This window comes from Epargyreus clarus, unplaced genomic scaffold (assembly GCF_041222505.1).
Source record: "Epargyreus clarus isolate Ecla_fem2 unplaced genomic scaffold, WU_Ecla_fem_2.2 ptg000017l, whole genome shotgun sequence".
NCBI lineage: Eukaryota > Metazoa > Arthropoda > Insecta > Lepidoptera > Hesperiidae > Epargyreus > Epargyreus clarus.
In genome coordinates, this window is record NW_027332225.1 from 12,859,439 (window position 1) to 12,886,599 (window position 27,161).

A 27,161-nucleotide genomic window follows, 5' to 3' on the forward strand; every position below is an offset into this window, starting at 1 on the left:
AGTCATATGCTAGAAAAAATGTAAACCATATAATTCCGCAGTCAACCAATTTGTGGTGAGGCCGATCTCACCAAAACTGCAAACAAAGCCGATTTTGCATTCATGTACATTGAATGGGCATTGATAAAATGATTAATAACATGTTAATTACGTATTATTCGGAAGTAATGACTTTTGTAGAGGTCAAAGTTTTTATTCGAAATAAAGGTTGAACTTTGCAAAACATGTACCTATCTATATAAAAACCAAATTATGATATTTCTTATATAATAGTATTGACAATTATTACAGTTAAAATAAAATAATATCGAACACTCTTTTGCAACTGATGGAGATTGTTTTCTTAAGTAGCATTTAGGATTTTCTTAATAATTAAAAAAAAGTGTTTTTTTTTCGGCTTTCTAAATATGTGGATATATTGTTTTATCTGTTGATTCAATTTACCATAGCCTTTACTTTATTTACAAATATATTATAATTTTACTTTACGTCAGTAAATATATAACACGAATATAAAATACAGAAACGAGCTTACATCGCCATAAACAATCAAGTAATATGATCGTTGTGTAACAATTTTACATAGCATCGACCGCTCACCTCGACCACCGTCATTCCCCTTGACTCGGACCTTTGACAACCACTCAACGACATAATGATATATACTTACATGTTATATTATATGCACTCCTAGTACGTTATAGCGTTTTATACAAAAGCCTTATTTACAAATAAGGTTGCAAATCGATACCTTAATTCGCAATTCAGCCCACTCAAAATGTTTTTTTTATTTATTTTGATAGTAAATGGCGTTCAACAAAATCAAAATAAATAAACAAAAAACAAAAAAAAACGTGGACAAAAAGTGGAGTTGGCTGATTTGCGAATTAAGGTATCGAAATGCTAAGCATGCTTTTGCATGATACCAAAACATAAAAATGAGTTTTTACAATTTTCAATCGTCTTTATGGAGTTTATGGACTAATGTTAGTAACGGCTAACAGTCTTAGCAGAACTTTCACACGCATATATACCACTTTAGAGTGAAAGGATATTTCATCTCGAAAATCTAGGAATAACATATGGAAAACATATTTTCCACAAATATGTTTTAAGAACCTTTTGAATAAGTACCTACCAACCTTTTTGGTCCATCCTGGTGTTAATGACCCGTTCACTACATGCAAACATAAGAAGCATGTTATTCACAATAATTTTAAGATTGTATTTCAATATGAAACACCTCTTTTAAAACAGCAGCAAATGCCACTTAATGTATAGCGGATGCCGTGTGTATCATTATTGCATTATCTGCATTGTTCTACTGCCAACAAAGATTACTTTGTTGCTCATAGGAATGACACAAACTTGCAACTTACGCATGTATTGCATATCGACCTGACATTATGTTATTATTACATCCTATTTAAGGGTGATTCTTAGAAACAGAGGGTCCTCAGCTCATTCGTATGGCCCAACATTTTTTTTTACTTTTTAATATAACGACAAAACTTCACCGCTTCTCTAGATTATAATAATGCATGGTTAAGAACGTTTGATGCGATCGCAAGTTGGATGCGTGATTGGGTGTCTATATCTCATGCACTTTCGTAAGTACTTATTGCAAACAAGCGTGAAGCCGTCGTATCTCTTAGATACGAGTTGTCACTAAGCAACAACTTCTCCACTCTACTCTATTATCTAAAGTATTCTCCAGGCCTCCCTAGTTGTAACTATCAGGCACAAGCATACATTGTACCAGTGCGGATATATAATTGTGGTGCTGACGGAAAAGAGAGATACCTATGATCAAACAGTACTTAATGGCCCACAGCCGATCATACTCGTATTAAGATCACTCACCAACAAATTGCTTGGGCTTGGACGTAATATAGAGTAACTACATTTGGCTTGCTTAGAAAACAATACTTGCTATCTTATTGCTCATAGCATGCACTGTTATATAAGGCAATTGGAATAAGCCATTAAATGAAGGCTCGAACATGCTAAACAATGCAACATTTGCACTCAATGCGACTGCATTGCAAACCCATTATCATTCAACAACGGAATGGTTGCGTCAACTCTGTCGTCGTCCATGATTAGACTCACAAGAGCTAATTAATATTGAGAAATACAGCAGGAACTCGATTATCGGGACCTCAGTTATTGGTAAGTATTAACGATTATCCAGACTGTCAACCGCGACGAAGTAGCCGTAAGTATGGCAGCAGACTGTCTACTTTCAGCATCGGCGGCTTATTGCGTCTTATTGCGTCATCTTAGCGACTTATTGCGTTTGGTCACAGTATCGAAAACGAACGTTTTGACGATCGCATTGACGCAAAATCGCGTTTTTACGTCGTGTATCAAACGCCTAAAAGTGAGGAATGTAGCGTTTCATCGCTACATCTAGCTTTCGAATTGCAGCTAAATCGTCCACCATCGATGCTAACAGTAAAATGTATTGAATTAGCCGATTATCCGCATGCAACTACAATTAGTCCAGTTTGTTATCTAGATACCCCCTAGAGTCCCTACGGTAATTTAGAATACAATTTGTTTCGAGTAAAGTATTGCATCAAAATTCCTCCGAAGTACGTTGTGTTTATTTCGATACTTATAAACCCAGTTTTGATGTTAAAGGCAAAAGTCAAAGTTTAAGATCGCTTACTGACATTGACATTATAGTCGATTATCAGTTTTACAAAATGGTCTCGTTCTTGCCTTCGGCGTAAACTGCATACACTTGAATCCACAGACCTATATCTTCTTGAATCATTAAATTGGTTTAAACTGCGTTCCGTGGTGGTTTTTTCTCTCGTTATTGTTTCAATAATCGGATACGATTTGAAGGCGGTAGAACCCTTTATGGTTCGACTCCGGCAGCACCACTGCCACACTTATTTCTGCCTAATAATAGAAGTGTTAAGCGCTGCCTAGTTCTGGTTTGAAGAGTGCAGTAAAGGAGACATACATTCCGAGACGTTCCAGCTTCGTCCTCGGGGGTAGCGGTAGATAATAGGAGACATTCTTGCTAATTATGTCATAAAAATATACTTGGGTCATAATTAGGTAGGTATATGATAAATTTAAAGTGGCTACTGTATATAAGAAAGAATATGTGCATGTGACGAGCACGCAATCCACGTGATGGTTAGTGTCGTACAAGGATGTCTGCGGCCGAGCCCAGAAAAGAGAATCCTTCTTGAGGTCGGCTGCAAATGCGTTGCTGCTCCAGAGGACTTAGTTGGAACGCCATAGATAAGTAGTGTCTCCCATATCATACTTCCTAATAAAGTAATTTTGTTGGTCCAACGTAAGGCCACGGTTATAACGGTTTAGTGTAGACGACGTGTTAGCGATTTTGTTAGAACAATCTTTTAATGACACATTTTAATGACACACATTAATGACAAACACATTTTAATGACGCCACCGCATCACCTATGCGACATGCGAAGTGTCGCCATAGTCGCAATCAGTGTTTATGCAAACAATCTGCGATTCAATTGACAGCTGTCTAGTCGTTGCACTCTGTTGCACAAAACGTTGCGCAAACACTGCTTTCACTGTACTTTATATCGAAAACTAAATTAGCGAGATGTGATTGGTTTTGGACTTTTCGAAACAGTGAATTACGTGTTGTCTAGTGAGATTACTCTTTTATGGAGGTGTCAATATTTGTGGTTTCACTGCCGTGGTTTTCATATTATCTCATGATGCTTTTTGCAGACCCACACTCAGATTTTTCCTGTGACGTGGACATACACACAGACGAAAAAACAAAGCTCAAGAACCGGATGAGAAATCTAAATTAATGATTTTGATATCTGTCTAATCGTGCTCGCGACCCACTTCGTGTTAGATTTAGGGCTACTCACATGAATAAATAGTTGTTATAATAAAATAATTACGTCATATTCTTATAGACTTCTTGTTTCTCGCGCAAAATATTTGCAGTGATAGCCTAGTGTTAAAGAAACTCAGCCACGTGATCGAAGGGTCCGAGGTTCAAATCCCATACACGCCTCTGATTTTTCAAAGGTTATCATTTTCACTTGCTTAAAAGGTGAAGGAAAACATCTTGAGGAAACTTGGATTCCTGAGGAAAAAAGACTTTTAAAGGTATGTGAAATCTACCAATATGCACTTGGTCAGCGCGGTGGACTATGGCCTAATCCTTCTCATTCTGGAAGGAGATCCGTGCCCAGCAGTGGGACAGTAACGTACTTACCTTAATTATGGTCTTTGACTGTTACTGTGTGGCGTTAGTAACTTGAAGTCATATTATGAGTCATTTCATGCTTATGTTTTAAAAATAGGTACATAATTAGCTATTGTTGTAAATTCATGTCAATAAGGTTCAGATGGTATCTTACACTCATTTTGCGATTATTACCTACTTCTTATCTTTAGCATCTAAGAAAAATAATACTTAATAATAAAATTGCATGACTAACGAGAATCAGGATTACGTACTTACGGATTACTATTTTTCACTTGTATGAAAGAAGACCTAGTTATCCGAATATTTCTAATTTAACCAAGGGAAGCAACGCATCTGTGACCAACCACAGATACGACTCAAATTTTACCCTAAGTTGACTACAGATGCCCATAGGGGCTGTGGTCACTTACTCCGGTTTGGTTTACTCCTTTGAAGATCCCGGAGTCATCTACGCAGCGCTGAGGACGGTCACCGGGGGGGTTTTAGTGCGGTAATAGTCCCACATAACCCGTCGTCGCTCCCTCGGCATCGGGTACCTTTTGAAGGTTTCCCCCTCGTCAAAAAAAAGGGGCTATGGTCACTTACTACCCAATGGACTGCATGTTTGCTTCTTTAAGGGTAAAAAAATAGAATAGCCTGACGCCGAATTCAGAGCTAAAACGAAATAACTAATTGGCAAACGAAATAACGAATGGGTGCTGAAATTGCCAGGCCATTAATTTCTCTAAAACCAAATTGCAACATTTATCGGCTGTTAAATTATATTGCACGGAACGAGAAATTTATTTTAATACAAGCAACTATGTTAATTTTATAGCTTTTCAGCTCATAATAATAAGCTTTCTTTTATGACATAGCGTTAGACATATTTACACATAAATAGTCTCCCTTCAAAATTAATCGGTAATGTAACAACTTTAATACAATTTTGATTATTATGTTACAATAATTGACTGTGACAGATGACTATTCCACTAAGATTGGATATTTTAGAAGGAATCACCGGTAGTTACGCTTAAGGGCATGTTTTTTTCGTTCTGATGGAATGTCCTAATCGGAAATGTTACATTACCTTTCATTATAAAATACAATAAATACTAAGTACCTAACTATATAAAAACCCACCTAAGATGCGATGTGTGTACCATAAGTTTTTCGTTTTACAATCTTGTTTACCTTTTTAAATGAACAGTTAAATAATCTTACAATGCTGATATGCTGATATACTTTAAAAAAACAAAAATTAGAATATGAACTCAAAACTATATATGTAAGTACCTACTAGATGTGATACTAGAACTATACAGTAGCATTACCATGAGTTGGCATAGAAACGCCACTATAGAAATGGTAAATAGAAAACTATTGTCATTTTGCTAGTGAATAACATAACTACTATCGTTACGGTATTTCTTGACAACGTCTGTCAAATTAATGACTCATGGGACCGAATTTGTATGGCAATAGATCATAATGAAATTCGCTAGCGATTTGATTTCGATAGGTTTTTTACGTATCGAGTTACGTCACTACGGATTTTAGTTCTACGAGTAACCACCAGAGCCGCTGTACAATTTTTCATACATTTATTTTACGCAGTTGCTAGCGAGTAATACTTTTGTAAACTCATGGTAGTCCTACAGGTAACTTCTCTTTAACAGGTTACAGTTTTTCCAGTAAATCTAGGTGGAAATCGTTAAGTCCTACGATCCAGACGTGCTGCTATTAGCTGGTACGACTCCATTTTGCTAACGTTACCTCGATGGTGCGAGACAGGATTGGCACATTTGACATTTGGCTCAAAATAATTGTGACCTTAGTTTTCAGAATTATATCCTTATGTTATCTAATTAAGCAAAGAATTACAAAGAGATCTATCAAATAATTAATAAGCATGTTATATTCAAATATTTATATGTTTCGTACTTTATTTATTTATTAATTTACATTTTTAGTGAAAATCTCTTCTACACAAGGCTCGTGTGAGTGTTAGGTAATTATAGGCATTAACAATGTTTATGTAGCTAAGTTACTTTATAAATCAATAATTTGTATAGAACAAATCTATTTAGGACTAGGAATTATTACCATCTTATTTTGGATGATATCGGGATCTAGTATAGATAAGAATCGATAGAAATATAGGTAACTTATTATTAAATTTGTTATCGCCATTCCCTACAAATTATCTTTATAATATATGCACTGCATCTGTTGCTCAATTAAACAATAAATATCAAAATTATTGCCTTAAGGTGGTTATTTTGATATTTTTTGTTATACCTACTTAGGTATCTTTTACGTTAGGTAACGGGTATAAAAGTCAAAATTCCAAAAAATATTTGTCAAAAGCAAAGTATCATGAATTTATTTAATTCATTAATTTTCGTTCAGATGTTTTTAATAGAAGCAAAAATTTCTATACGAAACAAATGTATTTTGTAGGTTTACTCATTCTATTATTTTTAATAGCAGCCCTGGTTGCTAGGCCCTTTTCATGAATAGCAGGCAATCGAGCTCCGCTGTCGCTCAGTGCAATTTGCCATTACTTCCGCTGCAGGCGCATTCTGCGATCCCGATATTCAGATTTTATGTAAAACATGTACGCCCGTTCGTAATACTTAATCAGTCTCAGCTCTTAACCAATTTTTTGTATCACATTTTAAAAATTGAAATTAAATGCCGAGTAACATTTTATATTTTTAACTATTTTAAGACAAGAACACATGTTATTACTTCGTACATTTCTTCAAAAATAACATTATTTATTAGACAGGTCTGGAAATAGAATGATACCTACAAACCTTCCTATCGATAATTTTTCAGTATGATGATGTAGTAGTATGATGATTTCACCCAGAATGGGTGACAGCACGGTAATAGCAGCAATAGTATCATGACAGAGAATTTAAAAAAATGATACCACACGCAAACATAGATTAGTACACGCATATTTAATTTAAATTCCATATATATTTTTCTTAATGTATAGGTATGTATCTGTATAAAGTAATTTTAAGTTTTTAGTATATAGATGTTATAAAATGCATATTATTATTATTCTCATATTTCGGAAAATTAAGTGACTTTCCTAAATATATTGCATCCACATTTTCTCCCGCCATTTCTGAGTGATGAATGAAACAGCAGACGATAATGTTCCATGAAACAGGGAATCATTAAAAAGGGATAGCGTACGGAATGTTTTGTCCCTGTTGCACTTAGGCTATCCTCATAAATCTTACGCCGATATGGTATCTCATTTACTCATATAATGAATAAGTGAAACACTCGATTGAGACAAAAAGCTCCGCCCCCATGCAAATGTTGCATCTCACTTACTCATATTACGATTTAGTGAAACACCCGATCGTGACCATAAGCTCCGCCCCATGTAAATGTTGCATCCCACTTACTCATGCTACGTGTAAGTGAAATAATCGACAATGACGCAGAGCGAATGAAATAGACAATATGTGTGTTTCATTCTATCGTGATTCAACACTCAGTCAACTTGTTTTCATTTATGTGCTACTGGTACCAGATCAAGTTCTTGTGCGGGTTTAATAGGGACAATCACAACAATCGCTTGCTTATTTTGTTTCTTTTGCAGACTACGCTTTAAAAATCTAACTCAAATTTGTTTATAGGGCTATTTTTGAAAGAAAAAAGTAAAATAAATATTTATTTTAAGATGGATTGCCAAGTAACATTATACCCTAAAAAAAATTAAGAATTAATTCTGCGAATTTATTTTATTATTATGAAAAATGAATTTCACTGATTCTACAGTTTAATTTTGTTCTTTAGGCCGTCATTAAAATTTTGCTTGAGTATAAAAACAATTTTAAATACTTCGTATTAAGAATTTTAATAACATTATCAGCACTTAAGGTAACATTCGTTAAATTTTGGCTTTTAAAATTTGATTGATACTTTGGCTACAATGATATATGTATTTGAAAATAACTTCAATTGTCATTTAGAATGAAAACAAATGAAAATGAATAAATGTATAGCTTTCATCGGAATGTCAATAAGTTAAGAAATGAACACATAATTATGATACAACTGTTGCTTGTCAATTTGGTGCGGTACATAGGTTGAGTAGTAAGTCTAAAAGTAAACTTCACATTTACTATTAATTAACATTAATTTTTTAATTATATTTGCCAAATTTTGAATTTTACTATACGGAAACAGGTATCTATATAAACATGGCTTCAATAATGTCGCAGGCGTTTAATACAGTTACGCATCATTTTACTGTGTATACCTATCTTAGATTATGCTTAATGGATTTCAACATATGAGGAGTAGATTCGTTTAAGTTGCGGGAGTGACATGGCTATATTTTTCAGCAGTATTTTTTTTTGTAATAATTCTCTAGTTAAAAGATCTAAGTAGTAAATGAGCACGCAGACCTAAAGGCAGTACCTAAGTAGTCACTGGTTCCTATGGGCATCTCTAACCAATTCCAAGGGGTTCTTCCTGAAACTGATCACAGGTGCGTAGCCATTCTTACGGATTCGCTTGAAAGGGACGGTAGATGCTGGAGGGGCCAAGGATGAAGCTAGAAAGGTACCAAGAAACACTGCGAAAGTAGTAATTTGTATATAGAAATAGTATGAAAGTACATGTTTTACATCGCTATTGCTTTCTACTTTTCAAGGTTTATCGGTTAACGACCGCTTAGCTTCTGTTGACATATTGTAGAAAGCACATTTTTGTTACATTTATAGTTGCCTCATTATATTATAATCAAATTTTATTTGAAATTGCAAATATGAATCTACTAGGTACTGACCAGAGATACAACATAAAATTGTATTTGGGGTCTATCTCTTCACTCCATTGCAAGCGTACCACCTTTGCAACATAGTGATGTCAAAATTAAAAGTTTTAAGTTTTAAAAAGTCACGCGCCACAGGCCGGCATGTCAAGTAGGATTTCCATGTGATGTCAGGTCAACCCCATCTGAAAGAGGAAAGATACGGGAGTTTTGATTACGTCGTATTTCATTTTGATAAATATAGATTCTCGTAAAATTATGACCTAATAAAAAGATTGCCTAACACAGAATTTGCGCGACATCTGGCATCTCTACGCAAAATTTAAATATTCCAGGAAAAATCTAAATACTACGTTCTTTCAATCTATTATTACTAATTAATAGTTTTGTAAGAAACAATTCGAGCCTGGTACTGCCTTGGACGATTGCATTAACTGTATTTCTCCGATGTCATGCATCGATAGAGCCTATTTTCACACCCTAATAATTACATTTAGGTACATTGCTACTATTTATGTATATTAACCAAAAAGTAGGTAATATAAATATTTCATTAGATCTTGTATATGTAAGCATATTTGTCATTAATGATGCTTATCCAAACGATTTAACATAATTATATTTTTATGAAATTAATGTAAATAATTGTAGTAAAGTATACACATGGTATTTTTTAATTTTTTGTTGAGTTAAATTCATTTATATTCATCGAATTCAATTACGTATTGAATAAGTAATAAGAAAATCTGATTTAATTACCCCTCGATAGTATTAAGGATACTTTGAAATTATTAATGTGATAAAATATGACTTTGGGATGATCTTTGGGAGTATGAATAGAATACAATTTTAATTAACCGTTTAATTTAAATCATAGACTGTGTTAAATATTATACTTCTCAATCTTCGATCACTGTTCTTATTAGTGATCGAAGTTCTCAATACATAGTAATAGTAGTGCTTTGACCGCAGTTGCACTGGTTGTGCATTATGAGTATAGTTCTAGGCGATTTACAATGCGCACGCGCCGCCGCGAACATACAAGTCAAGTTCAAATAGTGTTCAATGTTAAATAAAAAAAACTTATATTTTTGAAATATTTGTTAAATCAGGATTAAATGTGGAGATAGTGTAAAAATTATCGTGGGCTTGTGTGAAACATGCATTAGTGATTTCAAGTTTTGGTAAACAGTTCCTTACTGATTTTATAGTAACAGGAGAGATTTGAAAGGAGATACCAATTGTTTATAGACCTTATAACGTAAAATAGGGTCCATTAAGCGAACGAATAGACTGCGAAACGTGAGTAGATCTGGGTCTCGATTTTGTAACAATAGTACTGTACTTAAATACTTATATTACCTGCATAGATATTTTCTTTTCCTATAGTTTAAAATATTTAATTTCTACATATTGATATTATGATAAATATACCACAATCTGTTAATAAACAAATAATGTACATATAGGATGCTAAACTCTGTCGTTTCTTAAAACCAAATGTTACTAACTAGTTATCAGAATTTCGTAGATGCATAGATTTCATGCACGTTACTAGTTTTTACTAAACTAGCCGACCCGTGCGATTTTTCCCACAGTATACAGAATAACGAAAACAAGCATAATGACAAACAATCAAACAATCGTAATGACAATTTTGAGACTTTGATTTTTTACAAAACTTATTTACTAACAACATTAAAATTTGTAGTTATATTCCATCCCTCAAGAACAGGGCCGGATTTAAGGGAGGGCAACCGGGGCGGCGGCCCCGGGGCCTCCACAATAGAGGGGCCCACACAATAGAGACATCGGATTTTTTTTTAATTCCGACTAGTAAACACTTGTAAAAACAATATCTCTTCCTTTGATATTTTTTTTCGCTGTTTTACCTTTATCTACAGTACTTTGTACAAACATCAATACTAGAAGAATCTTTCACAATAAAATATTTACTGAAAAACTCAACTGAAAAAATTGTTCATTTTATTCGGAAAATAATTTGGGGCCAGGGGGCCTCCACTTGGGTTGCCCCAAGGCCTCTAGACCTCTAAATCCGGCCCTGCTCAAAAACTTCTTTTTCAAGAATCTTCATCTAGCAAGAACCGCTTACTATCGGGTGGACTACAGTCTCATTTGTTAATACAATCTTATAAAAAATCTTTATTCCTGTTATGATATCAATTATTGAGAGATGCTGTCTTTCCGAGAAATTTGAAGCAGAACTGGATCGACACATGGATCCCGAATGTGTGGACGAGGCTTACGTCCTGTGTAAAGAGGAGGCCATCACTCGCGCCAACAACATTGAGAAACTTAGGAGCATGATATACGGTAAGCAAAACATGTTTCATTATTTTTCATAGAAATTTAAATTTTTCATAGAGACTAAATTAGAATTAACGGCCGCGTTCCGGAGAGTCTGTTCTGAATGATGAAGTTGGATGTGTTATGGGTCTGCTTGTTATTGTATTCGTTTGTGTGTCCATGGCATCCACGACACAGAGCAGTGGGGCTGTGAGTGTATAAAATCATATTTTAAGTAAACTCTATCTAACAGGTTTGTCAGAAGCTCAACAGGTGGATCTTTAGTGTAAGAACCAGGCTTCCATACTGTGTAAAGAGGAATCCTTACTACGTGGTAGTTTCATCAAATAAAATCAGCAACAGGTTGATCTTGAATATATGTACCTGGGCTTCAGAATGTAGAAAAGTTGAGCATTATTGACGTTGGCAATATCTGGAATAAGATAAGAGCAGTTAAATAAACAAAATTACAATAGTTTCACAAAGAAAAAGAAAAACCATTATAATCTGCTACAGAACATCAGCTGATGCATGCCAGCGTTTTTGCATGTAGAGAAGGAACAGTATTAAATACGTACTAAATACCTTACTACTTCCTGTGTAAAGAGGTGACAAGAGAGAGAGAGGAGAGAGAAGAGAGAGAGAGAGAGGTGGTGTAAGAGGTGTATCACTCGCACCTACAACATTTAAAACTAAGGAGCAAGATATACGGTAAGCCAAACATCGTGTTCATCGTTTTCCATAAATATAATTAATGACCCGCATGGCGCAGCGGTCACCATGGCGGTCTGATACGCAAAGGGTACCAGATCCAATATGAAACTGATCTGAATGATGAATTTGGATTTCTTCTGCATCCGGATGATAATGTGTTCGTCTTTGTGTGTCCATGGCACCCACGACACAAAGGAGTGGAGCTGTCAATGTAGAAATCGTATTTTTATATAAAAACTCCTAACAAGTTTGTCAGAAGCTCAACAGGTGGATCTTTAGTGTGAAAACCAGGCTTCCATACTATGTAAAGAGGAATTCTTACCACTCATACGTTGATAAGTGACGTAGTGTTCCAACAAATAAAATACGCAACAGGTTGCTCGAATATATATTTATCAGGGTTTCAGATTGTAGAGAAGTTGAGCATTAATGACGTTGACAATATCAGGAATGAGATAAGAGTAATATAAATAAATAAAATTATAATGGTTTCATAGAGAAAATCCATTATGATCTGCCATAGAAAATGAGCAGATGCATGCCAGCGTTTTTGCATGTAGAAAACACTATTAAATACATACTTAATACATTACATTACATCCTGTGTAAAGAGGAGACCATCACAGGCACCAACAACATTGAGAAACTTAGGAGCATGATATACGGGTAAGCCAAACATCATACCGGTCTAATGCGCAGAGGGTTTCAGGTTTGATCTCCAGCAGGACAGATATCTGATGATGAATTTGTGTTCTGGGTCTGGGTGTTTAATTGTCTTCGTGTGAGTTTTCATGCCACCAACGATACTGGGAGTAGAGTGGGGCTGTAGTGTAAAAAACGTATTTTTAAATAAACTCCAAAAGAGCTCCAGTTTGTCAGAAGCTCAACAGGTGCATCATTGGTGTGAGAACCAGGCTTCCATACTTTGTAAAGAGAAATCCTTACCACGCATACGTTGAAAAGTGACGTAGTAGTTTCATCAAGTAAAATCAGCAACAGGTTGATCTTGAATATATGTATCAGGGCTTCAGATTGTAGAGAAGTTGAGCATTATTGACGTATTGATCTCCAGCAGGAAAGATATCTGAATGATGAATTTGTGTTCTGGGTCTGGATGTTTAATCGTCTTTGTGTGTATGTCCATGGCACCCACAACACAGGAGGGTGGGGCTGTGAGTGTAGAAAGCGTAATTTAAATAAACTCCAACGAGCTTCAAGTTCGTCAGAAGCTCAACAGGTGGATCTTTAGTGTGAGCACCAGACTTCCATACTGTGTAAAGAGGAATCCTTACCACGCATACGTTGATAAGTGACGTAGTGTTTCAACAAACAAAATCAGCAACAGGTTGGTCTAGAACATACGTATCAGGGTTACAGATTGTATAGAAGTTGAGCATTATTGACGTTGACAGTATCAGGAATGAGATAAGAGACTATAAATAAACAAAATTATAATTGTTTCATAGAGAGAATCCATTATGATCTGCCATAGAAAATGAGCTGATGCATGCTAGCGTTTTGCATGTAGAGAACAATATTAAATACCTACTAAATATCTTACATTACATCCTGTGTGAAGAGGCGATCATCACTCGCGCCAACATGGAGAAACTTAGGAGTAGCATATACTCGTATATATGGTAAGCCAAACATCGTGTTCATCGTTTTCCATAAATATAATTGACGATCCCGCGCGGCAGCGCGGTCTCCATGCCGGTCTGATGCGCAGAGGGTTTCAGGTTCGATTTTCAGCAGGACAGGTATCTCAATGATGAATTTGTGTTCTGGGTCTAGGTGTTTAATCGTGTTTGTGTGTGTCCATGGCACCTACAACACAGGAAGTAGAGCGGGGCTGTGAGTGTAGAATGCCTATTTTAAATAAACTCCAACGAGCTCCAAGTTTGTCAGAAGCTCAACAGGTGGCTCTTTCTTGTGAGAACCAGGCTTCCATATATACTAAATACCTAACATTACATCCTGTGTAAAGATGAGGCCGTCATTCGCGCCAACGACATTGAGAAACGGTAAGCTAAACATCGTATTCATCGTTTTCCATAAATATAATTGACGACCCGCGTGGTGGAGCGGCCACCATGCCGGTCTGATGCGCTGATATACGGTAAGCTAAACATCATATTCATAGTTTTCCATAAATATAATTGACGACCCGCGTGGTGGAGCGGCCACCATGCCGGTCTGATGCGCAGAGTGTTTCAAGTTCAATAAGAATCCGATCTGAATGATGAATTTGGATTTGTCCTGCATCCGGATGGTAATATATTCGTCTTTGTGTGTCCATGGCACCCACGACACAGAGGAGTGGGGCTGTCGGTATAGAAATCGTATTTTTATAAACTCCAACAAGTTTGTCAGAAAAACAACAGGTGGATCTTTAGTGTGAGAACCAGGCTTCCATACTGTGTAAAGAGGAATCCTCACCACGGATACGTTGATAAGTGACGTAGTTGTTTCAACTAATAAAATCAGCAACAGGTTGATTATGAATAAGAGTACATGTATCAGGTTTACAGGTTGTATTGACCTTGACTAAATCAGGAATAAGAGCGAATGAGATAAGAGTAGTCTAACAAAGTGAGTATTACTGTGGTATTACTATATAATAATATTATTAGAAATAAAACAAAGATAACAGGGGACTCGCTAAATCGGAAGATATTTTGAGGTACAATTTTGATATTTTGAGGTAAGTTGAGAAACTTAGAAGCAAAATATGTAAGCCAAACATCGTGTTCATCGTTTTCCATAAATATAATTGACGACCCGTATGGCGGGGCAATCACCATGCTGCTCTGATGCGCAAAGGGTTGCAGGTTCGATCTCCAGCAGGACAGATATCTGTCTGGTTGTTTAATCGTCTTAGTGTGTGTGTCCATAGCACCCACGACATAGGAATTAGCGTGGGGTTGTGAGTGTAGGTAGGAAACGTATTTTTTTAAATAAACTCCAACGAGCTCCAAGTTCGTCAGAGGAACAACAGGTGGATCTTTGGTGTGACTACCAGGCTTCCATACTGTGTAAAGAGGTAACCTTACGACGCATACGTTGATAAGTGACGTAGTAGTTTCATCAAACAACATCAGCAACAGGTTGATCTTGTATACAAGGTGATTTTTCGTGTTTTTTTGTGATCGGTAAAGCCGTGTCAGAGGAGGACGGTAACTAACATTTATTTTATATATAAAAATTCACCTGTACATACAGGGTGAATTTTTCAAATAGGCCTTCAGGGCTAAATCCGAAACTATAAGGATTAGCGAAAAATGCTAAAAGGAGTTACGAGGCCGATTTTGATAAAAACGAAAACTGCATCATTCGTTTTTTTAAATATCTTTTTCCTTCGCCGGGAATCGAACGAGTTTATTTAAAAAAAAAAATACAGCCTCTATATTATTCCATTATCTGATAGTGTCACTTATAAGGTTTAAATTCTGGGAATTAATGTTATGTGACAAATTAAAGGAAAAGGAAAATTTTGAACAAAATACATATTTTTTCCATACATTGGGATACTAATCCTTAAGGATTATACACGACATATGAGTTATGTATAATTCTTTAGGACTATACATAAGTCGAAACATTGAAGAATTTATTGGTTAATCAAATAATTCTTTAGTATGGGAAAGCAATAGATTGGCAACTAAATTGCCGCCGTTTTTAATATTTATTTTTTAATAAAAATAGTATTATTTTATTTTTTGTTGTTTACAACTTTTCATCATTAGATATGATTTTCTATATCTCATTGTTAAGTAATCACTTGAATTTCACCCTAAAAAGTCATTCTTGCAAATTGTCAAATCTGTATTAAACCCATAGATATATTATCCTACTGACGTAGGGTAGATTGGCAATATGAAACGTCAAGCGAGACTAAAAACTGATTATTTATGTGTGTGTGAAATGCCAAAGTGTGCATCGCTAGTGTTACTGCTAATAATGTATCGATATCGATTAAATAAAGATATCAATAACAAATTTATTTATCAGTTTGTTCAGTCAGTGACTTAAAGAGGATACAATCGCTAAAGATTAATTATGCTGGTGAAGACCGCCAATAAATAAAAAAAAGAAAAACATCAATGCGCGCAGTTATGTAGCTATGAAACAAATTGTAGTAGTTACTTGCTACCTGTATTATAAATTGATGCAGTTTATGGAGTTTTCATACCTTTTGGCAGGTGTAAGGGAGTTAAAAAAACTATGAACGTTACTCATAAGATTTTTTTATTTTTTATTTATTGTTTACTATTTAAGCGTCTTCTAAACGCTTCAATATCTTCTTCCTCGGAGAATTGTCCAAATCAGTAACATTACCTGCAGAAGTACAGGGCACTGGAGATATATTTCTATAAACATATGACGATAGTTTACGTATTGGTTTTAATACAACCTGCAAGAAATATTTTATTATAAATATTTATTAAAAAATAAATAAACAATTAATAAAAAGGTATTATTATTAACATTCACAAAAACAATTAGGCTAAATTTGTCAAATGGGCCTTCATGATCAAATTCGAAGCTATAAAAATAGCGATTCACCCGGTATACATTTAAAACGAATTTAAAGTCTACATTCGCGTAAGTAGCCAATAACTATACATGTTATCCTATGTATTTCAAAAATACATACGGGCATAAATAATGCCCGCGTTTAAAAAAATAACCTACCATACTTCTGAAAATGTATACCCTAAAGAATTTTAACGATGCAATAGGATTAATATTTAATGAACATCATGTTCGTCTATACCGAACAGTTTAGTCAGCGCACGCCGGTAAAGTATCATATCTTTCCCAATTTCCGCTGACTTGATGTATATATTTATTTTCCTGTGACTTTTTGTTCAATCGTAATAAAATATAGCCTATAGCACTCCTGAATAGTGTTATTTTCTGATTGTGAAAGAAAATTCATGATCGGTTCAGTATTTCCGAAAATTAGCCCTTACAAACAAACAAACAAAATAACAAACTTTACCTCTTTATAATGTCAGTATAGATTGGCCTATGAAAAAAAATAAAAATAAGTTTAACAAGACTTTATCAAAATTTACATAGATAAAATCGCCCAAAAAATATTAATCCAACAATAAAAAAAAGGTGACGTCGGATAAGATTTTATATAAGTTGCACGCAACCTATTTAAACTATATACTTTAGAATTAGAAATATCGATAATTTTTTTTATCGATATTGTCAATACGCAACACCAAAAATTTGATAAGAAATAGCAACTATTCACGTATTTATTAATTTTTTTATTTGCATTTCTGTGCATTTCTAGTGTTTATGTGATAAATTTCGAAGATTTTTCCTATCTTTTGGTATATAACACTTTCGTAATAAGTGTAAAATATTGCCTTTAAACAGCTAAACAATTAATGTAGTACTTACATGTGAAATGAGTATTTTTGTGGGTTTTCTTTCTTGGATGAGTTACATCCAGGTACAGCACACGTAACCATGGCCAAACACTTTTAGTAAGCACTGTTTTAACTGTTTTTGATTAATAATATTGAAAAATAAGCGCGATTTAGTTTTACAATAATAAACGTCAGGCTGACTTGGGCTGACTGCCTATACGTGAATAGCCTCGCCTGTCTATCTCGCTCTAACACACACGTATACTATGCTCTGACTCTTTCGGATTGCCAATCTATTAGTATAATATATCTATGATTAAACCAAACTCCGCGCCTTCGCATAGCAAATTGAAAATCTATTATAATGTTAAGACCATTATATTAATTTATTAATAAGCTTAACTAAATTGAGTTTACATATTATTAATAAGCTTAACTAAGTCGAACATAAAAATATAAATTCTTGGACAACAAAACGTCTGCTTTCGATCGATTTTAAATATTAGACCAAAAAATTGTTAATACGCGAAATGTTTAAATTAATTAATGGCGGGAACTTAACAGCCAAATTAATATGAAAAAATATGTATTTTCTTAAAATTGAGGCGTTTCCTTTAGTTTGTCATTTATCATTACTTCCTAGAATTTGATCTTTATAAGCAACACTATCAGATAGTGGAATAATATAGAGGGTGTTTTTTTTTCAAAATGAACTCGTTCGATTTCCGGCTAGGTAAAAAGTTATTTTAAAAGAGTAATGATGCAGTTTTAGTTTTTATCAAAATCGGCCTCGTAACTCCTTTCAGCATTTTTCGCTAATTTTTATAGTTTCGGATTTGGCCCTGAAGGCCTATTTGAAAAATTCACCCTGTATATACAGCTGAATTTTTTATATATGAAATCAATGTTAGTTACCGTCCTCCTCTGACACGGCTTTACCGATTTTCACTAAATTTTATATGCATATTCAGTAGGTCTGAGAATCGGCTATTATCTATTTTTCATACCTCTAAGTGATAAGGGTTGTTCACCCTTAACATTTTTTTATTTATATGGCAACACAACGTTTGCCGGGTCAGCTATTTATATATATTATTATACATACGAGTATATTGCACACTAATTTTGCCTTTCGCATGCACATTCCTGTCCCAGCAATCCTTTGTACTTTAATTCTGTCACTTCTGCATTGTTATGAATTTGTGTACAAAAAAATATGAAATAAATAAAACAACAAAGAACACAAAAAGGGTTAAGAAGTTGTTGTTGGATTAATGTTTAAGTATTATACAAAAATAATATTTTTATAATTTATACTATTAAAGAATAAATACATAACAATAGCGTCTCCATTCAAGTTAGAACAGAGAAATCAAGTGGGCATGCAATAGTAAGAAATGTACATACATTCAGTGACAGACTTTACAATTTAAATACATTCTGCTGATAATTTCAAAAACTTAAAAATAAATTATTTATGAACGAAATACCAGTATTTAAAACTGAATCCAATCCAATATGAATCCGATCTGAATCTGAACTTGGATTTGTTCTGGATCCGGATGTCTTTGTGTGTCCATGGAACCCACGACACAGAGGAGTGGGGCTGAAATCGTTTTTTTTTTTATATAAACTCCAACAAGTTCGTCAGAAGCTCAACAGGTGGATCTTTAGTGTTAACACCAGGCTTCCATACTGTGTAAAGAGGAATCCTTACCACGCATACGTTGATAAGTGACGTAGTGTTTCAACAAACAAAATCAGCAACAGGTTGATCTTGAATATATGTATCAAGGTTACAGATTGTATAGAAGTTGAGCATTATTGACGTTGGCAATATCAGTAATGAGATAAGAGTAAGTAAATAAACAAAATTATAATGGAAATTATAGAGAAAATCCATTATGATCTGCCATAGAAAATGAGCTAATGCATGCTAGCGTTTCGCATGTAGAGAACAATATTAAATACGTACTAAATACCTTACATTACATTCTGTGTGAAGAGGCGATCATCACTCGCGCCAACATGGAGAAACTTAGGAGTAGCATATACTCGTATATATGGTAAGCCAAACATTGTGTTCATCATTTTCCATAAATATAATTGAATATCCCGCGCGGCGGAGCGGTCTCCATGTCGGTCTAATGCGCAGAGGGTTTCAGGTTCGATCTTCAGCAGGACAGGTATCTGAATGATGAATTTGTGTTCAGGGTCTGGGTGTTTAATTGTCTTTGTGTGTGTGTGTTCATGGCAACGATACATGGAGGAGTGGAGCTGTGAGTGTAGAAAGCGTAATTTAAATAAACTCCAACGAGCTCCAATTTCGTCAGAAGCTCAACAGGTGGATTTTGCTGTGAGAACCAGGCTTCCATACTGTGTAACGAATCCTTATTATACGTTGATAAGTGACGTAGTAGTTAGTGTCATCGTATAAAATCAGCAACAGGTTGATCTTGAATATATATATTAGGAGTGCATATTGTAAAGAAGTTGTGCATTATTGACATTGACAATATGTAATGAGATAAGTATAACAAAGTAAGTATTATATGTGAAACAGCACCTATACCTTACCAGATACCAGTGGAAATCGGTCGCTAAATCAGTAGATATTTTAAGTTAAAATTCTAGCGACACATGGAATGAGCGTTTAATAATTCGGTTTACATACCAAACCATGTACTGTTTTTCGTCAGCCTAGATTTGCATGAACCTCTCGTGAATGTCGGAAAAGACGATTGACTAAATCTAATAGGTAAGCAGCAAACTATTCATCCGAAGTTATTTAATTGGAGTCGCCAACAGGTAAAACCAGAACATACTGAAAAACCCCCTTACCAAATTGGTCTACGTAAAAATAAACATCCATAATATACATAGCATATGATAAGTAAAAGGTTGAAATTAAGTGATTTCTATTGACAAATTAATGACATTATACCGATGTGTTTCGTCTACACTAAAACGTGGTCAAAGGTAGGTAATTTAAAGGTATTAATTAAGAAATTTAACTTCTTAAAGAAAAATGTATAAATGAAACACACGTAGTACTTAATAGATATTCAGAAAAATATATATAAAGTGGTTTCATAGAGAAAACCCATTACGATCGGCCATAGAAATTGAGCTGGGGCATGCCAGCGTCTTTGCATGTAGAGAACACTATTAGATACGTACTAAATACTTGGGCATAAAAACATAGAAACTACGGATGCTTTCACGCCAGATCTTACAAATGTGTCTACTCGTACAGTACGTTTAATGTCGCATGTTATACGTAGATTTTTAATGAAAATTGCAACTTTATAAGTTGTAAAAGGTAATTCTGATAATATCTAATGTGACAATAATTAAAACGGCGATTATTATTTTTTCGGTGAGAATATGCCGGCACCAATATCAGAAATATTTCTGCTTTATACTTACTGAATAAAAGCTGTGCTGGTTTATGAACTAAATAATTAAACATCCACCTAATAAATCGATTACCTAAATACCACGTATAATTCATATGGACTTAATAGCGGAACTTTACAGCAGAAATAATTTCAGTTAAGTAACTAAAGCAAATATAGTACGAAACAGGATATTGATGGTTGCGCGTTACTAGTTGGTACTTATTTTCCTTTATAAACGGATACAGCTGGTTCTATTAACGGATCAACTAAACTGATAGTCAGCAGCATTGGTTCACCCGTTGAAACTAACCAAACGAGTATAATTTTTGCATTTTTAATTAGTATGTCAGGTACATTCAAAAAAACAATTTTCAAGGGTCCGAAATTACCCACCCCAGAAGAGTTTCTTGTTATTATATTTTTGCAAGCTATTTAATTAAATATTGAGTTTTCAAATATGGGAAACATAATTTTATATCATCCTCTATAATTTCAATTTCTATGATACATCATTAGATATACTGTACCCTGTTGTATTCATTAAACTTACGAGGCTTTTAAACCTGTTTAAAACCCTGTGACCTGCTTAATCATACACGAAAAAAATTTTGCATTCATTAATTTGCCAATCACTTTTTCAAAAATGGCCGAGGGTATCATAAGCATATCAGAAGTCGAAATCAAAATATGTGAAACTAGTTTTTATTCAATCATAACTCGAAACAGTCTATACCTTACGATTGGTATTAAGTAACAGTGAGATTGTGATATTGACATTGCAGAACGAGGTGAGTGCCATCCACCGCGCATGGATGACGCGTTCCTACTACGTTTCCTCCGAGCACGGCGGTCGATACCGGCGCGAGCCCATCGACTGGTACGTCACATTCTTATGATCGCCTAGTACTTTTGACTCCGCTGGCTAAGTTGCGAGGTTGTGACACCGTATTCACTAACACCACGTGCTACATTATTTGCAATATGTTTCATGTTTGCAATACTTCTCGCTCACTCATATAGTGCTATCTCTTATATCTTAAAATAAAACTGAGCACCTGAATCAATTCGCCTACCAATACGGTTACTCACTTACTTACTCTCTTTGTATTCAGTGAATTAAAAAAACTAATCTTGATGCATCTACTTACTTACTTTTACATTTTACTACCAACCTGTTTTCTTTTATTTTAATATTTTATTTTCAGCTTGTACGTTATTGTACCTTTCGTCAACAAAATCCACATCTTTGGTACGATATTTACTGGTATGGACTGGCGCGCCTAGGAAACGTTTTTGAAGGAGTTCTCTTTGACCGGCCTGATGTAGGCAGGCTTATAATTTGTAGATTAGGTAAGAGTTTACCGAAATTAATTATTTTAAAACTTTTTGTTGATGTTATTTATCTTTCAAATGACACGTGTCGGCATTTTATCGTTTACTTACACACAGATAGATGACGTTATAAGCTATTTGTTCTTTGTTTGCGTTCATATTCCTTTAATTTCTGTTTTTGGTTATAAAAATACTGCAATTATTTATTAAACTAACATGAACTATATTTTTCTTAAAGTAATTTAGTACACTAAATTTAATTTGTCAAAGTTTTATACATTCTGTGTGTATCCATCACTGTCACAGTTTTCGACTCAAACCCGACCCCGTTTTACTGTACCCGAAAAGTTTAAGTATACTACTACTAGATGTCACCACTTGTATTCTGAAACACGTTAACGATATGTTGTTGGCGGAACTATAAGAGGGTCCGATTTCTTCAGTTCGTTACTCTGGTTTCCCTTCAAAACGCATAAATCTTTCGCCTTTTACTAAAGATTTCCGTGGAGGGGAACACTCAAATGAGTCTAACTCTATTTTTTTATGCTCTGCTACCGCAGGGCTTATAAATACTATCAATACTCTGAAATGTCAATCATCATTAGATTAGTAGTAGTTATTACTAAGCTATGCTTTATAATTTATAAATTATAATACGAGTACAATGTTTCCATTTCTGGCATTTCTATCAAAAGTAATAATAGGGTAGCAGACGAGCATGCAATCCATCTGATTGAGGCTGATTGTAAGTGGCTACTGCGGGTCTGCGGCTGCCGCTCATGGACATCTGTAAAGACTGTAATCAACCCTATCATACCCACATATGGGCCGCCGGAGTCGAACCGCAAACCCTTTTAAAGTCCTTCAGTCTGATGGCAGACAGGCAGACTGACGGACTAATGATTACGTATGTTTTACGTTAATTTCATTCTATTCCGTCATGTCAGTCATATGCATTTCTTACTTCATTTTTTTCACTTGTTTTACTTACTCAATGTGACGAATGACGAATACTTTGACCGCATGGCTGGTTACGTCATAAGTTACCAGATAGTTTTGAGCTTAATTCTGAGGTAGAATACTAAACTACCTTCAGAAAATAATTATGACATTCCGTGTCACAGATGATATTCTTCATAAAAAACTTGTTTTTTGATTTTCAGGTCAGTGGGATCCTAGCATTATCCACGTAGATGACTTGATACGTGGTTGTCTACTTCTTCTGGAAGTGGGGATCATGCAGCCTAAACTCCAGGTTCTGGGTGGCACCGCTATGCTTGACTGCGAAGGACTCACCATGAGGCATATGAGGCAGCTGTCACCATCCATTGCCATGCAAGCAATGAACGTTATGGGAGTATGTGATGGCTCGTTCTGTTATGCAATTTAAGTAGCACGTAATCCATTTGACGGGAAGGGGTCACTATGACCATCCTGTAATCAAACTCAAATATTACTAAACTTATACCTTACGCCATTAGACCCTTAGATACGTAAAGGAAAAGGTTAAATCCCTATTGTATAAAAAAATATGCGTCTACCTCACCACACCCTTAAAAAGAGAACAAAAGAGTCTTTTTACACCTTTGTATTGTTGAAAGCCAACAGAAGCCATTTTATAGATTCGTTATGCATTTAAGAATTTTTGAGATTTTTTGATTTATAAACACGGAGGAGACTGACGACAGTGCGGCATTACCAATTAAAATCAATTAAAAAACAAAGGTAAATTAGCAATACCTGGTTAAATGTAACACACCCGTACCAGGAGAACATGAATCACAGACACCTGTGTCAGCATTGTTGTGGCTGGAAATATTGTGTTTTCCTCAATCGTTATTCATGATGCCGTTGTGTGCGTTTCTATGATTCAAATAGTACTTTTTATTCGTAGCGATGTACGAAGAAATCAAGTAGACTCCCACACTAACCACTTATCTTATGTTTACACATTATTTTAATACAATTGAAATTGATAATTAATAAAGATTAAGATAACAATTAGTAGCATTTAACTAAATAAATTTGTAATGAACAGATGAACTTAAGTAATTAAGTAATTACTTTAATTTTCATCTCCGCATGTTCAGAAATGTAAAACAACAATAAGTGTGTCCAACAATATATGTACGTGTTGACAAAGCAAATATTTCTTGAAAAATAATCTAGCAAATTAAAGACTTAAAAATTGCCAACAAGTGTGAAAGTTTTACCGTTAACCTCGTACATCTGCCTTACACTGAACATGTAAATTATTGAGTTTCACTTAAGTAATTATTAATACTCGGTAAACCATTCTTCCCTTACGGCACACCATCGAAGAATTCAATACAGACACAAGACATGTCGAGTTTTTTGTGAAAACTCTCTCGTTGATTATCGCGGGACAACATAACTGTTATGGAGTGAGATTTAAACACTTTCATTTTATGCCGATGCACCTTAAATGTCTTCTTAATTTAATTAAACTTTATGGTGACCTCGATATCGTTAATTCAATATCCCCATCAATGTGTATTGAATTTATGTTATTTAATCGAAAATTTGCTACTTGGTCGATACAAAATGTATTTATTTATATCATGATTATTGTGATTTTATGTCCTCTGCCTTCAGTTATTTAATTTTTGGAAATGAAGACGAATTTGCTTTATAATTTAATCTTTTATATATAAAATTCTCGTGTCACAATGTTAGTTGCCGTACTCTTCCGAACATAATTATTATGTTCGGATTTATAGATATTCCCACAAATAGATTTGATAAATTAAAATCCAAATCTTGATTAATAACATTATTGATATATTTTCCAGTTTGCCTTTCCACTCCACCAACGCGGAGTCCACATCGTGAATTGCTCAAGGGTATTCGAGACTCTTTTCTACCTCTTCAGGCGACTGGCCCCCGCGGACGAGATCTGGCAGAAACTCTACTTCCATGGCTACGATCATAGCTCTTTACACAGGTAAAAGAAAATATTCTCATTTTACGAGTGTGCCTAAAATATACCCTCGAATGCAAAAATATTCTGTTTGGCTGCAACCCACAAAAATAACAACCATTTTTTCTGGGTTGCAGATCGCATTTTTAAGTGAAACTGTATTATGCGCAGACAGAGAAAATATTATATATTACTGAAACAGTTACGCTGAGGTTTTACATTACAATTGCTACACTATTTTAGTATTATCGATTTATCCATGTGCATTTTGATACACGAACTCTGTAATTTAACTTTTGGTCTATCTCAGGTATATAGAACCGGAATGCCTGCCTACCCGGTACGGGGGCTACAGGGAAGCAGTGTCTCTCGAGGAGTGGTTGACTAAGATCAAACATTACCGGAACAAAGAATTCGATGATGACATGAGAAGCCTTGGTTACGCCGTTGTTAAGAAGATAAATGATATTTAAATCGATATTTGATTGTTACTTAGTTATACATTTTAAAATGATTTTATATTTAAAAGATTTGTATCGAATTTTAAATATATAATAATTATTATCATGATAGGTCATTAAAATACATTTTATTACTATTATAATTATTTGTAATGGACAAAAAAACTCTTTTAGTTGGTCATAGCTTGTTTCCTCCCTAACATATAGTTCATCGTTTACCAATTACACAAAAGTACTCTGAAAGTTAGTTGCAGACGATGTTACTTTAAGCACTAAGCTGAAAAACCTGTTATAGGAAGATATTGGGGTATAGAATTATAATGATCGAGGATTCAAAATGATGAAAAAAATTCTAAGGAAAGCTGCATAACTTCTCCATAACGTTCTAGAAGATTAGTGAAGTGTAACAATTTGCTTTTGAAAAATAGCAAAGTCTAACAATCTACACTTGGCCAGGACGATCAACTTTGGCCCAAATACTTTTCTTTAACAAAAAACGTATTGGACAACAATGGGACAATATTGGCTTCCTTCTTAGTACAACTGTCTATTTCAAAACATTTATTTCAGAAAGGTTTTTCTTAAAAACGTTACGTTGCGTGACGATGTCGCAGTGACCTGCTGTGTACAATAGCCTTAGTCTTAGTTTTAACAATGGAGCAAACGCTTCTTCGTGTTATTAACATGTAAGTATACTTTTGCTAACAATAACGTTAGGCAAATCATACAAGAACATAAACGTTTGCATACGTTAGCAGATATTGTTGTATATACCTACTTACTAATACCTAATATTAATAACTACCTATGTATCGGAATATCATGAAATGCTTACTCTGCTTAGATACGAATTGTTTTCGAATTTTACTCATTCCATATTATAAAATATAACGGCTTCTTCTAAATAGTAGAAGCCTTTAGATAAATATCTAGGGGCGAAATTTGATTAGTTTCTAGAAACCCTTTTGAGTATGACTTTATTTTTTCTTCTTTAATTCTTTCATTGCACAGGTATTCATTTGGAACGCCTTATCTGCAGACATTAAGAAATCACCAAAAAATAAGTGTTTTAAGCGTTCAGCGATATTTTTAAACAACTTAATAGTTTCAGCTAATTCTGTGGACATCAAGAAACAATAGATATTAAGTCAATAATTATATTGTCCTTCTCACTTGGTTGGTGGTTTAATAATTTGTTATGTCGTATAGAATTGAATGAGCAAGCAATCTAACACTTATATTTTTATTATTATTAACTAAACTTGATGTCAATGACTCCAATCCACACCTCTGTATTGTGTAGATTATTATGCACATAACAAAATGTATACTTGTGTGTACATAAAAACCTTGTATTACTGTATTAACCTTAAACACGTAGGTAATTATGTACAAAAATAGACAATTACACAGACGTAAAAGTGTACAGTAATGTGATTTTTTCACTCGCTATTCCATAAATATAATTCACTCAAGGTTAATTTATCTTGAGTGAATTATATTTATATTTAATTCTCACGATCCTTGTAATAAAAAGTTAAACGGTTCACTTGTTAAGTTTTTACAACAATAACAATTACATACCTAAATCG

General features: G+C 34.4%; 1 protein-coding gene, 1 long non-coding RNA gene and 1 other non-coding gene across 4 annotated transcripts; 2 read left to right on the forward strand and 1 right to left on the reverse strand.

Moving 5' to 3' along the window:
* The first annotated feature begins 10,001 nt into the window (after positions 1-10,001).
* On the forward strand, positions 10,002-25,706 carry LOC140749132 (clavesin-1). Of its 2 annotated transcripts, XM_073082161.1 has the most exons (7): positions 10,002-10,325; positions 11,196-11,357; positions 21,618-21,712; positions 22,041-22,185; positions 23,331-23,524; positions 24,981-25,132; positions 25,419-25,706. In XM_073082161.1, exons 2-7 carry the CDS (start codon positions 11,198-11,200, stop codon positions 25,579-25,581), a joined length of 909 nt encoding a protein of 302 aa, XP_072938262.1. In that variant the 5' UTR covers positions 10,002-10,325; positions 11,196-11,197; the 3' UTR covers positions 25,582-25,706. The 2 variants fall into 2 exon arrangements, with proteins under 2 accessions (XP_072938262.1, XP_072938263.1); XM_073082162.1 differs by lacking the exons at positions 10,002-10,325; positions 11,196-11,357 and adding an exon at positions 12,681-12,708 and having other exon boundaries at positions 21,617-21,712.
* Positions 16,270-17,752, reverse strand: LOC140749144 (uncharacterized). Its single transcript, XR_012103030.1, has 2 exons — positions 17,466-17,752; positions 16,270-16,458 (listed from the first exon to the last, which is right to left on the reverse strand). It is a non-coding gene; the product is annotated as an uncharacterized LOC140749144 (long non-coding RNA).
* On the forward strand, positions 22,615-22,731 carry LOC140749366 (U5 spliceosomal RNA). Its single transcript, XR_012103092.1, has one exon. It is a non-coding gene; the product is annotated as a U5 spliceosomal RNA (small nuclear RNA).
* Positions 25,707-27,161: the final 1,455 nt, after the last annotated feature.

What these genes read in the sequence shown, in the direction of transcription:
- LOC140749132 (XM_073082161.1), top strand. Translation starts at nt 11,198, where the DNA reads ATGATATCAATTATTGAGAGATGCTGTCTTTCCGAGAAATTTGAAGCA. An exon ending in AAGCAATGAACGTTATGGGA is followed by an intron (nt 23,525 to 24,980) that starts GTATGTGATGGC and finishes TATATTTTCCAG; the next exon opens with TTTGCCTTTCCACTCCACCA. An exon ending in GATCATAGCTCTTTACACAG is followed by an intron (nt 25,133 to 25,418) that starts GTAAAAGAAAAT and finishes GGTCTATCTCAG; the next exon opens with GTATATAGAACCGGAATGCC.